The sequence below is a fragment of the Myxine glutinosa genome, chromosome 6 (assembly GCF_964187855.1).
Source record: "Myxine glutinosa chromosome 6, kmMyxGlut1.1, whole genome shotgun sequence".
In the NCBI taxonomy this organism is placed as follows: domain Eukaryota; kingdom Metazoa; phylum Chordata; class Myxini; order Myxiniformes; family Myxinidae; genus Myxine; species Myxine glutinosa.
This window is the reverse complement of record NC_136266.1, coordinates 33,774,291-33,787,813: the sequence shown is the minus strand read 5'-3', so window position 1 is coordinate 33,787,813 and position 13,523 is coordinate 33,774,291. Positions and strand designations below refer to the sequence as shown.

Here is a 13,523-nt window from a genome sequence, read left to right as displayed (position 1 = left end):
AAGAAGAAGCGTCAATGATTCACTCAGCGGTTCAAACGAAATATTTATTATTCTACTAAAGGAGGAACCCATTAGAAGGACAAGGAAGGAGCACACAGAATTATATATACTAATATTTCTCGAAGAAATAGAAAAATATAGAAAAGTACAAGGAAGGAGCACACAGAATTATATATACTAATATTTCTCGAAGAAATAGAAAAATATAGAAAAGTACATGGAAGGAGCACACAAACAACAACAACTTCAGCCACGACAACAACAACTACGTGTTATAGCATGTCCTTTTTTCATGTTTTACTTCTGGCTTCATTTTACATTCTCATTAACACTCAGATATACATTTGTAGTATGTTTGTGATGTACAACATACCCTCTTTTGATAAAACCCGTCAGCTGTCACGACGATTACGAAAAGAAATTCCTCTCGATTCGACGACAGTATGAAAGTATAGATAAGACTTACTTGTTATTTCTGCTTCTTGATATTGTTTTTCAAGTATTCTAATGAAGCATGACTCACATTGGCTAATCAAATCCAAACGATGTCCATATTTGGTGGTGTCTTTGGACCCGTGCCACGGCTAACACTAGACCAGTAACAGTTACAGTGCCCGATTACGGAAACATTTTGCTTTGAAACTTTCTATAGACAGCACATCCGATTCATATACTCACGTACATTTTACCTCACACACTTGCAAAATACTGCAAGTACTTCATTCGATGTGACACGAAAATTTCCGAGTTGACAGCCAAGCCCGGCTTGACCTTGACCTTTTTACCCATAATTTTGTCGAAAACCTTGCTCTGTGATCCTTTCTGTCTTTGAACACTTGTTGGAGGGTGTTTTAGGTTATGACAGAAATTTGGAACTTTGCCAGCGTGCCAGCATGCAATGGCCGAGACAGGACACCGATCCAATCGATGGTGTACTCATGAGGCCTTGCGATTACATACTGGCTACAGCGACTAACGCTGTGCCCAAAATAAATGCGCCCAATTAATGTCCCTGAATTGACCGCACAGTTAATTAAAAACGAACAAACATAGTGCTTTCAAAAACGGATTCAAGTGGAAATGTCTGGAAGAGGGAAATACATGCAGCTTGCCAAATGTCCTCTGACAGCATGATTGTATTGTCATGAACCCCCCTGCAAAACAAATAAATAATGAGATATCCTGTTCACAGACAAACAGATGGACAGACAGGGGGTGAAAACATAACCTCCATCCACCTTTGGTAGTGCAGGTAATGAATTTGCTTGCACCTCCACCACCACCCTGCCTGACTCTCCTATTATCCCCCTTGGAAATAAGGGAAATACATTATTTAAATCTGTGTTGTTGTTCAATCAGATAAACATACATTTATGATTGCATTTCCAGTTCTTTTAAAATAAACGTTTTGACGAAGGTGCGTACTATGACCGAAGGCTCCACGTTTTCCCAACCGTACCCCTGCCCCTGGACCAACCAAGGTTGGTCCGTACCCCTGCCCTCCATCAAGACTCCGTTCCACAATCTTAACGCACAATATATTCCCAAACAGCATGTTGTGTGACATGGGTAGTAAACATCATTTAATGATATCCAAAATAATGCATCCCTTTGGTCTTTGCAAGCAATGTTTCACCTTTTGGGCACTGCATCACATATGGCAGAGCGAAATATTTACATCACCGTGTCTAACTATAGTAGTGAAACAATAGTTGTACGCATTATTATAGTATGACCATCGTATTCATTTTGATTGTAGTGCAATGACCTCTGCTCTACTAGGAGCCAGGAAACTGTTTGCAATTGGCCTGTTTCGCATTCCGAGTTTACGATGCTGGGATACCAGGTTCAATTATCATTGCGTTTATTTAGCCATTGTTTAATTCTTAATATCCTTTTATGTCGTGTAAAATGACATTAACTCCTCCTAATGTCTTCACCCAACAAGGAGTCTATGTTAAAAGCTCTTCCGCAGTCACTCGAGTAGAAAAATAAGTTAGCCTTCCCTGCCTCAAAAGAGGTTATACCGCTTCTTTTGGGTACGACTAGGTTTTCTTTTATTATATTGTATATGCAGGACTTCATTTTGTGTATATATATTTTTTTTTTTCTTTTTTTTTTTTGAGGTCATCTAATCTCGATCTTGAAGAGATGACCTTATAAAATGGATTGCGATGTCCGTCCGGTTATCTGTTAACATTTTCCTATTTTTGCTACTCCTCCCTTGTCTCACCCAGTTCATTGTTCTAAAACTTGACAGATGAATACAAGACAGTATAAGCCGCACAATTGCTCTGGCTTTGATGTTTTTGATGTCGGAATATGGGGGCTCCCAGAGGAGGGGATACCCCCGAAACTTCTCCTACTTGTCCCCTGTTTACCAACCGATTTCTCTGAAACCCGATAGAGCCCTTCTACAAATTGGTCCGCAGGATCACCCGATCGTAGATTTATTGATTTTGGGTCACGAGGGCTCCCAGGAGGGCTCCACCAAATCTCAAGAGATGACCATCAGCCCACTGGGGGCTATTATTTCATCCAAGGTCCAAAACTTGTAATGGAGCTGCCACTCACACGCGCACACACACACACACACACACACACACACACATAGACATACTGACAAGACCAACACTTAACACTGTCATCTGCCACTGAGCTTGGCAGAAGTGCCATCATTTCCTGGGATACTCTGGGTACCAGTGACATCACAACAATGATGCTGCTTTTCTCTCTGCACTCAGAGGGATTGTTCATGCTCTATCCTTTAAAATGCTGAACATCCAACAAGGAATCAGCTCATACCATTTTTTAAGTCTTTGGTATGACTCGGCCAGGGTTTGAACCGCTGACCTCCCAGACTCGGAGCGGGTGCTCTAACCATTACACCACCGAGTCTGATATTTGCGCATCAATATCCACAGTAAATCACACTCAAAATAGAGCTATGGAGGTTTGCGGCCGATGCAGTGCCCCCTGTGCATTACATCAGGTTTTTGGAATTTGGTTTTGGAATTTGGTGACCATCACTTACTCATTATGAAAGGTACTGTGGGATCTTTAACATCCACCGGCAAATAATGGCCGATGAGTATGATTATGCAATAAGCATTGGACGTGGGATATGACCCTGTGTCACTTTGCTTTTATTTTCTGGGCACTGGGCGATGAGCATACATAGAATAGATCATTAGGCCATGAGCATTATCCTGCATAACTTTTATTGTCTATATGTTGAGTTTGCATATTTATCTTCGTGAAAATAATTCCCTTTTTGATTAATTTCTTTACAAACCCCTGCTCCTTCAGCCTCCCTGAAAGGCATGAGCTTCTGACATTGGGGAAGAGATTTCGATGGAGAAGCATTGCTGCAATGACGATGCTGCTGTTGCTGGGAATTGAGCTGCTGGTAAGTTTGAATGCTTGTCCTATTTGCACATAATCTTCCTATTTATTACTTGCAAAATCGAAGATTTTTCAAGTATATTGGTCGGTTCCGTTTGTGGTTCTGTCTGTTTGTCTGTCTGTCTGTTTGTCTGTTTGTCACCGGCCTACAGGTCACAATTCTAAACCGATCCTCACGAAACATCACCACGTTGTATAAGTCGTCCCAATTGAGAAGCCTATTGATTTTGAGGTCAAAGGTCAGAGGTCATCTTGAGGTCAAATTTCTAAAATCGCCATTTTAAATCCGATTGACTTGAAAATTGAATACCATTTGTATATCAAGTCACTAAATTGGGAAACATACTATTTTTGAGGTTAAAAGGTCAAAGGTCAACTTAAGGTCAAATTCTAAAAATCATCAATTTTCATCTAAAAAGTCAATTCTCAACCGATTGACTTGAAAATTGAACAGCATTTGTATATCAAGTCACTAAATTGGGAAAGATACTATTTTTAGGTCAAAAGATCAAAGGTCAACTCAAGGTCAAACTTCCAAAATCATCACTTTTTATCTGATAAACCGTCAACTCTCATCCGATTGACTTGAAAATTGAACAGCATTTGCACATTGATTCACTAAATAGGGAAACCAACTATTTTTGAGGTCAAAAGGTCAAAGGTCAACTCAAGGTCAACCTTCCAAAATCATCATTTTTCATCTGAAAAATCGTCACTTTTCTTCCTATTGACCCGAGCTTTATCAAGATTGTCAATTTTAATCTTGATGAAATGGTCAATTTGCTGTATCAATGGAATTTTTTTTCTTTGGGGGTGGGGGGGGGGCGTATTTTGCAAGTATCGTGCTCCGCATGACGTCTTCTTGTTTATTACTTGCAAAATCGAAGATTTTTCAAGTATATTTATCGGTTGCGTTTGTGGTTCTGTCTGTTTGATAGGTCACAATTCTAAACCGATCATCACGAAACTTCACCAAGTCGTATATGTCGTCCCAATTGAGAAGCCTATTGTTTTGGGGGTCAAAAGGTCAAAAGGTAAACATAGGCCAAAGGTCACCAACTTTACCGAATTTCTAAAATCCTCAATTTTCATCCGATTGACTTGAAATTTGAAGAGGATTTGCATATCTGGTCACTGAATGCAACCGCCAAGTATATTTCAGGTAAACATAGGCCAAAAAGGTCAACATAGGCCAAATTTCTAAAATCCTCAATTTTCATCCGATTGACTTGAAATTTGAAGATGACTTGCATATCTGGTCAGTGAATTCAACCACCAAGTATTTTTGAGGTCAACATCGGCCAAAAGGTCAGCATAGGCCGAATTTCTAAAATCCTCAATTTTCTTCCGATTGACTGGAAATTTGAAGAGCATTTGCATATCTGGTCACTGAATTCAACCACAAATTATATTTTTGATGAACATAGGCCAAATTTCTAAAATCATCAATTTTCATCCGATGGACTTGAAATTCTAAGAGGATTTGCATATATGGTCACTGAATTCAGCCACCAGCCATTTTTGAGATCAACATAGGCCAAAAGGTCAACATAGGCCAAGTTTTAAAAATCTTCAATTTTCATCCGATTGACTTGAAAATTGAACAGCATTTGCACATTGAGTCACTAAATAGGGAAACTAACTATTTTTGACGTCAAAAGGCCAAAGGTCAACTCAAGGTCAACCTTCCAAAATCATCATTTTTCATCTGAAAAATCGTCACTTTTCTTCCTATTGACCCGAGCTTTGATCAGGATTGACCATTTTAATCTTGATGAAATGGACAATTTGCTGTATAAATGGAATTTTTTTTCTTGGGGGGGGGGGGGAGGGGGCGGATTTTGCAAATATCGTGCTCCACATGACGGCTTCTTGTTTATTTTATTTCTACCGATTTCCACCCATAAATCATTGACTATAGCTGTAACTACAGCATCACAAAGAGATATTGTAAAACCCATGACGTGTACAAGTTGGAGATCTTTGGCCATTAGCGTGCAAGTGAAAGGTAGCAAAGGTAGTTGCCCAATGCACGTGGCGACCCAATGTAAAGTGTGCGGTAAGGTCCTGAACAGGTGTCCTATACCTATCATTCACACCGGTATGTACATCATGATCGACACTTTGAAACCACGTTCTTCAATTACCTACCAGCAGAATGGCTCGTAAAACCTTTCGTGGATTTCTCTCTTATGCGACAAAATTGATGCGGGTTAAAGGAGTTTTGTTCAGAAGCTCCTAGGTTTGAACTTGGAGAAAATTTTGAAGATCTGATCATTTTATTTAGACTTCAGAATGATTACATTTCGATTTTGAATGATACACAAATTTGACACAAACCATCCAAGTGGACAGTAATTGATGCCAAAGCAGCTTGCTGGCCAAAAGCAAAAATACATTGGGAAAAGGCCTCACTGTAAAATTGCATATCCACCATTCAACATCTTGCCTTTGAAGAACCAGGATGGCAATTTGTAGTTGCATTCTATTCTGTTAGAAACCACAAACAGATGAAAAACCGAGGCCAGTATGATCTGATCTGATCCTGCAGATATCACAGCTTCAAATAGTGGATATGAAAATGTCAATGGAATACTGTTCTCCCCTATGGGCCGGTGCTCCTGCCTCACACCTAGCTCGGCTTCACGCTGTTGAAACCAAAGCTTTCAGAATTATTGGAATCTCCCGCGATGAAGCTATCTCTGAGGGCCTTTCACTCACTCACCGCAGGCAGGTAGGTGGTCTTTCTGTCTTCTACCGACTCCTCTCCGGCCTTGCACCCCCAGCTCTCTCTGTGCTCTGTCCCCCAAATATTCCTACAGGTCGCACAAGATCTGCCAGCAACCCTCTGATGGTTAAACTGCCGAAATCTCGGCTCTCCGCTCACCTTCACTCTTTCATTCCTCTTTTCTCCCGCCTCTGGAACAAACTCCCTCACTCCCTTCAATCCCACTCCTCCCTCCAGGTCTTTAAAACAGCTGTTCACCACCATCTCTTATCTTCCCCCATCCAAAACCTTGATCTTTTCTACCCCCGCTAATTCACCCCAGATCCACCTTGTTTGAAATTCCAACTTCTTTCCTGGAAGTCCTGGCAGTGTCCATATGTTTTATACCTCTCCCACTGCCCCCTTCCCACGCCCCCCCCCCCCCAAAGCCCTCGCCCTCTCTCAGATCTCTCGATGTCTCCATGTCTCTCGGTCCCTGCTCTCAAATGTTGTGTTTGTGTCCTTCCCCCTCTCTCCCCATCTTGTCTACCGCTCCCTATGTTATATGTTTTATGTGTCGGTTTGTCTTTCTGTGTGATTAATGTTCGCTCTTTCACGAGCCTCGATCTTGTATACAAAAAAAAAAAAAAAAAAAAAAAAAAAAAAAAAAAAAAAAAAAAAAAAAAAAATTCGCCTTATTTCTGCAGTTGATTCAGAAAAAGATTACAGAAAGACATCGATGTAACTTTGGGTTCGTTTATAAGATGTAGGCCCGCAGGATGGCATAGGGGTACGCACCATCACCTTCAAGCTGTCCAGCCTAGGTTTGAATCCTGACCTAGTTATAAACTGCCATCCTGGTGTTTCACAGGCAGAGTGATTCATCAGTGTGTGCCGTCGCTCGGATGGACGTTAAACTGGGCATCCTGTCTACTGGCATTAGTTGGTGGGCATTAGAGATCTCACGGTGTCTTTGACGAAGAGTAGGCGAGCTGTCGCCGGCGCACCAGCCAATTTCCGAATTCCTGCCCTGCCCTGTGTCGGAGTGACTGCCCGTCCAGGATTGCAATTCCAGCCAAAGAAACTGCTTTGGCATAACCGATGCCCTGTATCGAGCATGGTACATGATCTGAGCTGATCTGATCTGAACTTGCAAGGGTGACATGAGGCATTGTTTTGTACATCGTGCTCGTCAACGCATTGCATTGTGGGGGCAGTGACAGTAAAGATGAAAATAAGACGATGGTATCTCGTCAAACCTAGATTGTGAAATCAATGAGCATTGCATGCCAAAAGGTATGCTTCTTTAAAAGATCAATAAAAACCCTCCTGCATAGACATTATATAGGCCCCAATGTTTAGCCAACATTCCCTGCTGATGTATGATAACCTTTTTATGCAATATTACCTGAGTGCAATAAAATGCCGCATCAATTTGATAGCATGCTAAAATGCCTGTTACCATGGTGATGCAACAACAAAGAGAAGGTGATGGGCTACGCTGTGTTTTGTAATTTGTAATTGATTGGTTGTGGTGTGGAAGCAAGATGGATTGTGATTGCGGAAAGCGAGCAGAAAATTTGAAAGTTATTCCGCCGGTTGGTTCCGATTTTTGGCGTCTCGTCGAGATCGCAAGAGTGTGTTGTTTCGTGTCGGATCCAACAGCGTCTTCTTAAATTATCATGAAAATCCAGGGTGTGAAGCATGAATACTGAAGTGTGGTTATTAGCGAAATGAACGGTAACGGTGCTAATAAAGCATGACATTACCGGTCCGTCACACTTGCAGGTGCTGTCCTTTTTCCACCGTGAAACCTTGTCTGCAGGCCTTCTGGCTCTGGCTGCCTGGCCCTACACATCACAGATTTGCTTCAAAAAGAAGGTACATCCTGCTGATCTGCGTTCATCTTGTGTCTTTTGGTTGCTCCTCGATTAGCTGTTAATTGCATCATCAATGAAGGAAAAATCACTTTGAAGCAAAATGATTTAAATTCAGTTGTTTTATTATTTTTGGCAGGAGGGTCTCTCACAATAACGCAAAATTACTTCTTCACAGTGATAAAGGAAACCTTCATTTGTATTGATGAATGCAAGAATTACCAACCATAAATCTTGTAAATACTGTTATGAATTTGGGGTAATGGGGAATATCTAGATCTAGGTAGATCTGTGTAGGTATCATGCTTCGTCTGTCGTGGGTAGCTAGAACCATTTTGATGTACAGTAAGTCAGGGACCTGTAGCCTGGATGCCGGATAAGTTGGATATTTGTCCCTGTTACGAGGGGCGGGGCATGCTAATCAGTTCAGGGATTATGGGTAAAATTCCCTTGTGTGTCATTCCCTCTGTGAACATCCCGGTGTCCCTTATGGCAATACATCCCATAGACAGTAGATTGGCCCTTAGTGCACACACTAATTAAATTCCCCCCCCCCCCCCCCCTTACAATAACTGATCGGAAAAACCAACAGGCAGCGGCCACGCAGTACGCCACCATGGACATCAAACGTCGTGCAAGGCAAGCAATAGCCACGCCCAGGAGAACGTGTGATTGGTTGGGGTAAGAAGCTGGCTACTGATTAGTGAAAGGAAGGTGGAAGGAAGCGCCAGGACTGATTGGCCACCGACCGATGACACCTTGGCCAATCAGTGCGGAAGGCGCGAACATTCGGCCAATCAGTGCGGAAGGCGCCAAAACCACTACTTAGAAGCAGGTCGCTGATTGAAGGACAAGCGCCGGTGACGTCAGAAGGTGTGAAAGACCACCAGGAAAAGAGGCACTGGTTCGGAGAGAGGATGGCTGACGTCACACTGCGAGTGACAGAACCGCTCGCTCGCCAGCATTTTGTCTTCTCTTCTTCCCTGGCCTTCTCGTTCCTGGTTCCTCCCTGCCCAAAGCTCTTCCCTTTGCCTCTTGCCTTCCCTTGTCTGTCCCTTCGTGCTTGACCTGTTCTTGCCTTTGAACTTTGGTGGAGAGACGAGCGCCGACGATTCTCTTCCCCTGCGTTCACATACGAACGAAGAGCGAGGCTTGAGTTGGAGCGCTGACGAGCGAACGTGCCGAGGGCCGCTCCACGCCAATGACCAGGCAGTTCCCGCCACCAACAGCGCTGCGTCAGACGAACGCGCTCGATCCCAGACCATCCTTGACGAGGACACACACTGCAGACAGATAAGACGCATCCACAAAACGACAAGACATTTATTTTATTCATCTTCTCCCATTGTCTTGTATTTGAAATCTGTGCGGGGACATCCCAATATAGGATTTAGTTTCTTCGGTCGCGTTTCCTTGTTCTCGGGTTCCGTAATAAATATTTATCGTTGTACATAATTCCGTGTTCGTGTGAAGTTAATAACTTGCAGGGAGAAGACATCGTCGGGGCCGAAAAGGTAAGCCGTGGCATTTTTCCCCAATATTCCGTCTCCTGTATGAACCGCCATCAATTGAATTGGAAACGCCTCATTAAGCTCGATATTCCATCCGTGGTGACGCTCGGTGTTAACTGACCCAACCACACGACAATACTTTCAAGTGTTTGAGTGTTGTTTGTGAGTTTGTACGTTATTCTTTCATGGCCGAACTGCAGCACCTGGAGGCCCAAATTTTGGGTGGAGGTACTTCAGAATTTGGGCAAGGTTTTAAGCTACCACACATTGGCATTGATGCCCTGTGATGTGTAGGGCAAAGTATATATTGGAATGTGTGCTCAGGCAGTGCTGCCGCCGACCCGCAGGCAAAAGGTAACCACCATGAGGCCAATAACTCCATAGCTTTTCAATGTCCAACACGTCACTAAATCCCCACCAGTAAAGGATCATCCAGCCGGGCAGCGGCGAGTATACCTCCCGTCCTCCCTTCGGGAAGTGCCGGGTACCCCTCCCTCTCCCCCTGTGCAGCGCCGGTAGCCCCTGATAGTTTGTTATATGTACGGCATAAGTTGTATTTGCACGTGATCGTGAATCTTATCATTTTTATGATGCCTGGCCTTAAATGAAGGCATCGTTTTGTGGAATTGCTGTATGTGGCGTTGTCTACAGATGATCTCGTTGACGTGGTCTGCAAGCTGCGTGTTCCTCTCAATCTTTCCCTTGCTGCCCACGGTCGGACGCGTTGCCAACATTTCACTCGTGTGCGTCTGGGGTTACATCAGGACATTTTCTCATCACCTGATATTTCTTTAAATGACATACTTTTCGAGGAGTTTATTTTTCGGGGCAAAAATGATATGATTGTGCATGACGAGTGCGCAAGAGAAGTAGGTACAACCGGTTCCGTCCTGTTTGCGATTCAGGGTGTTGGCAGCGGGATTAACACTGCTCCTCAGCTCCTGTGCTTTGAAAGTTCTGCAGAGAGCATCGACCAGTCTGTACCTGCCTCCACCACCATACGCTTTATATGCTGCTCAGGTACTGTTACATCCTTTTGAGCAGCTAGGATTTTGAAGTGGATGTCTTTAAATCCCTCATTTGCAAGGGTACACAAATATGGCACCACTGTTTGTTTTCTTATTGGTTTCTTGTTTGTTTCAGGGGCCTCATCCATTGCAACCTTTTATGCACATGTCATTATAATTGATAAACATTTCCCTGAGTTCACATTCGTTTCTAGCTGGAGATTGAATATAACTGTTATATTCCTTAACGAGTTGCATCCAATGGTGATGCAGGATAACTCTGATCTGACAACTTCTTTAATATTTCTTGTAGTTCTTTTTATTTACTTATTACCTCTGCCATGCAAGACGGACAGAGGTTACGTTTTCACACATCTGTCTGTCTGTTTGTGTGCAGGATATTTCAAAAAGTTGTGGAAAGATTCCAATGCAATTTCGTCGGGAGGTTGGGTGTGTGACGAGGATGAAATGATTAGATTTTGGTGAAGATCCTGATCCGGATAATATATATTTTTAAGTGATTCTTGACGATTGAGACATCGGGCCAAAAATTATATAGAACACAATATCTCAAATAGTTACAGACTAATTTGGGCAAGACTTGGTGGACACGTTGGGAGGGAGTATGACATGGAAGAATTGATTCAGTTTTGGTGAAGATTCTGTTTTTAGTCCAGGAGCCAGTTTTCAAGAGAGGCCTAGAAAATGAGTTTCGTGCAACACCCACTGCACAGTTGGTTTGTCATTTCAGGGTGCTTGGGATACATCTGTAGAACAAATCCAGCCCTGATGTACAGTTAAATTGTGGCAGCAACAATAAATGGCAGCCACTTTTCTATTAAGGGGGAAGCGTAAAGCCCAAAATTGACGATTTTTTTTTGTATTTTTGTTTTTTCAGCTCTTCCAATAGGGATTCTTCAACAACAACAACACAACATGCATTTTAAGGCCATGTTGCCTGCTAGAGCGGGGGTTAGCCTTGCGGTCCCCATGACAATCTTCTCCATTTTGCCCTATTTTCTGCATCTCTCCTTGTTAACCCCCTTGCCCGCATTTCTTCTTCCACCATCTTTAGCCAAGTCTTTCTCGGTCTTCCCCGTCCTCTACTTCCTTCTACATTAACTTCCATCACTCTTCTCAACCAGTCACTTTCATCCTTCCTCAATACATGACCAAACCATCTCAACCTGTTCCTCTTCACAGCATCAATCACAGGCAATATTCCCATCATCTTTCGCAATTCATCATTTGTCTTCCTCTCTCTCAACGATACTCCGCACATCCATCGAACCATTCGCATTTCCACCCTTTCCAGCCTTCGTTGCTGCTCTACGTTCATTACCCATGTCTCGCTCCCATAAATCATAACACTTCTCACACATGCAGCATACTAGTGGGGCGGCTTAGCCCAAATATTCAAAAGAATTGTGCATTTTGTGATACAAGCACCAAATTTGGCACAAATGTACATTAATATGTTGCGAACATTTTCAGATATTGGGCCACTTGAAATTCCGTAATTTTTTTTTTCAAATTTTTTCAAATTTCGTAATTTCAAATTTTTCGGGTGACACCGTCACAATTTCGGTCTTCGAGGCCGGCCGATAGGCAAAGTGTGACCGGAAGGGACGAGGTTCTCCTGACCACGTGGCCCTCCATCTGGGAAGCGAGAGGCGTTCCATTAGTGGACGCGCCCCTCACGCCCGACTTTTGGGCGGCCCCGGCAGGCCGTTTGTTTTGACGTTCCGTGACAGGCCCCGCACCCCCACCTCCGGGCCGACCGGAAGCTTGTGCTGAGTACATCATACCTGAACAACTCAGTGAGGCAGAACACAGCAGTGCACACCAGGGTGACCCCTTCAGTGCATAAACCAATTGACCTGTCCACTGCAGGGCATATAGAAATGAAGTTATTTTCTGCATATAATAATAATATAAGTTCAGTTCTATATAACAATTTCTGTTATCACCACTACCACTACAACTACCACTACTACAAGCTTTGTCTGGAATTTTGTGGACTAACAGACAAACAGACATACAGACAAGCTGGGATCAAAACATTACCTCCTTCCACCATTGAGTGTAGAGGTAAACATCATGGAAATTATATCATGCCCTAGATTTAATTCATTCTTACCCGTGTATTTGCTTCACTGGTTCACAAGGTCTTTTGCATACATGTAATTCAGACTCTCGTCTTCATTGCTGACCACACAATGTTCGCAACATATTAATGTACATTTGTGCCAAATTTGGTGCTTGTATCACAAAATGCACAATTCTTTTGAATATTTGGGCTAAGCCGCCCCACTATATCGGCCAGCCTCGAAGACCGAAATTGTGACGGTGTCACCCGAAAAATTTGAAATTACGAAATTAGAAAAAATTTGAAAAAAAAAATTACGGAATTTCAAGTGGCCCAATATCTGAAAATGTTCGCAACATATTAATGTACATTTGTGCCAAATTTGGTGCTTGTATCACAAAATGCACAACAGGTTTGCTATGCTGCTACACTATACACCTTTCCCTTCAGCTTCAGCGACACTCTCCTCCTCATCAGCACGCCACTCAGTTCCCGAAACTTCTTCCATGCACATCTCACTCGAGCAACCGTTGCCGAGTCTGATCCACCTTCTCCATTCAGCATGTCTCCGAGGTAGCAAAATGTTTTCACACCTTCCAGCTTCACGCCGTCTCCAAGATCCAACTCAACATTTCCTCCATCTGCAGCTCCCTCTGTGCACACCTTACATTTGAACGTAGCTGCCACACTGGTTAATGACCCTCTCAGACCACTACATTTTTGATGAACCCACTCAGCACACATTGTACATTGAATGGAGTTCACTCCGACACCCTTCCTACACACAGCACACGGCCACTTCCCAGTTCTTTCCACCCCACCACATGCTTTACCACTTGCCATCACCTTTGTCTTTCCGATATTCACCTTCAGACCTTTTGTCTCCATACATTCCTTCCACTTGTTCATCTTTTCCTTCAGTCCATC

The 13,523-nt window shown here is 43.1% G+C and overlaps 1 protein-coding gene across 6 annotated transcripts in view; it reads left to right on the top strand.

Moving 5' to 3' along the window:
* PIGN (phosphatidylinositol glycan anchor biosynthesis class N) overlaps positions 1–13,523 on the top strand; it is a 98,544-nt gene that overhangs the window by 60,495 nt on the left and 24,526 nt on the right. For all 6 annotated transcript variants that reach the window (XR_013623775.1, XR_010984923.2, XM_068119813.2 and 3 more), the window contains exons 16-19: positions 3,310–3,409; positions 7,901–7,993; positions 10,152–10,243; positions 10,406–10,520. Coding sequence is in view for 4 of the 6 variants with exons in the window: in XM_068119813.2 (XP_067975914.1) it covers positions 3,310–3,409; positions 7,901–7,993; positions 10,152–10,243; positions 10,406–10,520 (400 nt within the window). In the remaining 2 variants the exon portion in view is untranslated. The remainder of the gene's footprint in view (positions 1–3,309; positions 3,410–7,900; positions 7,994–10,151; positions 10,244–10,405; positions 10,521–13,523) is intronic.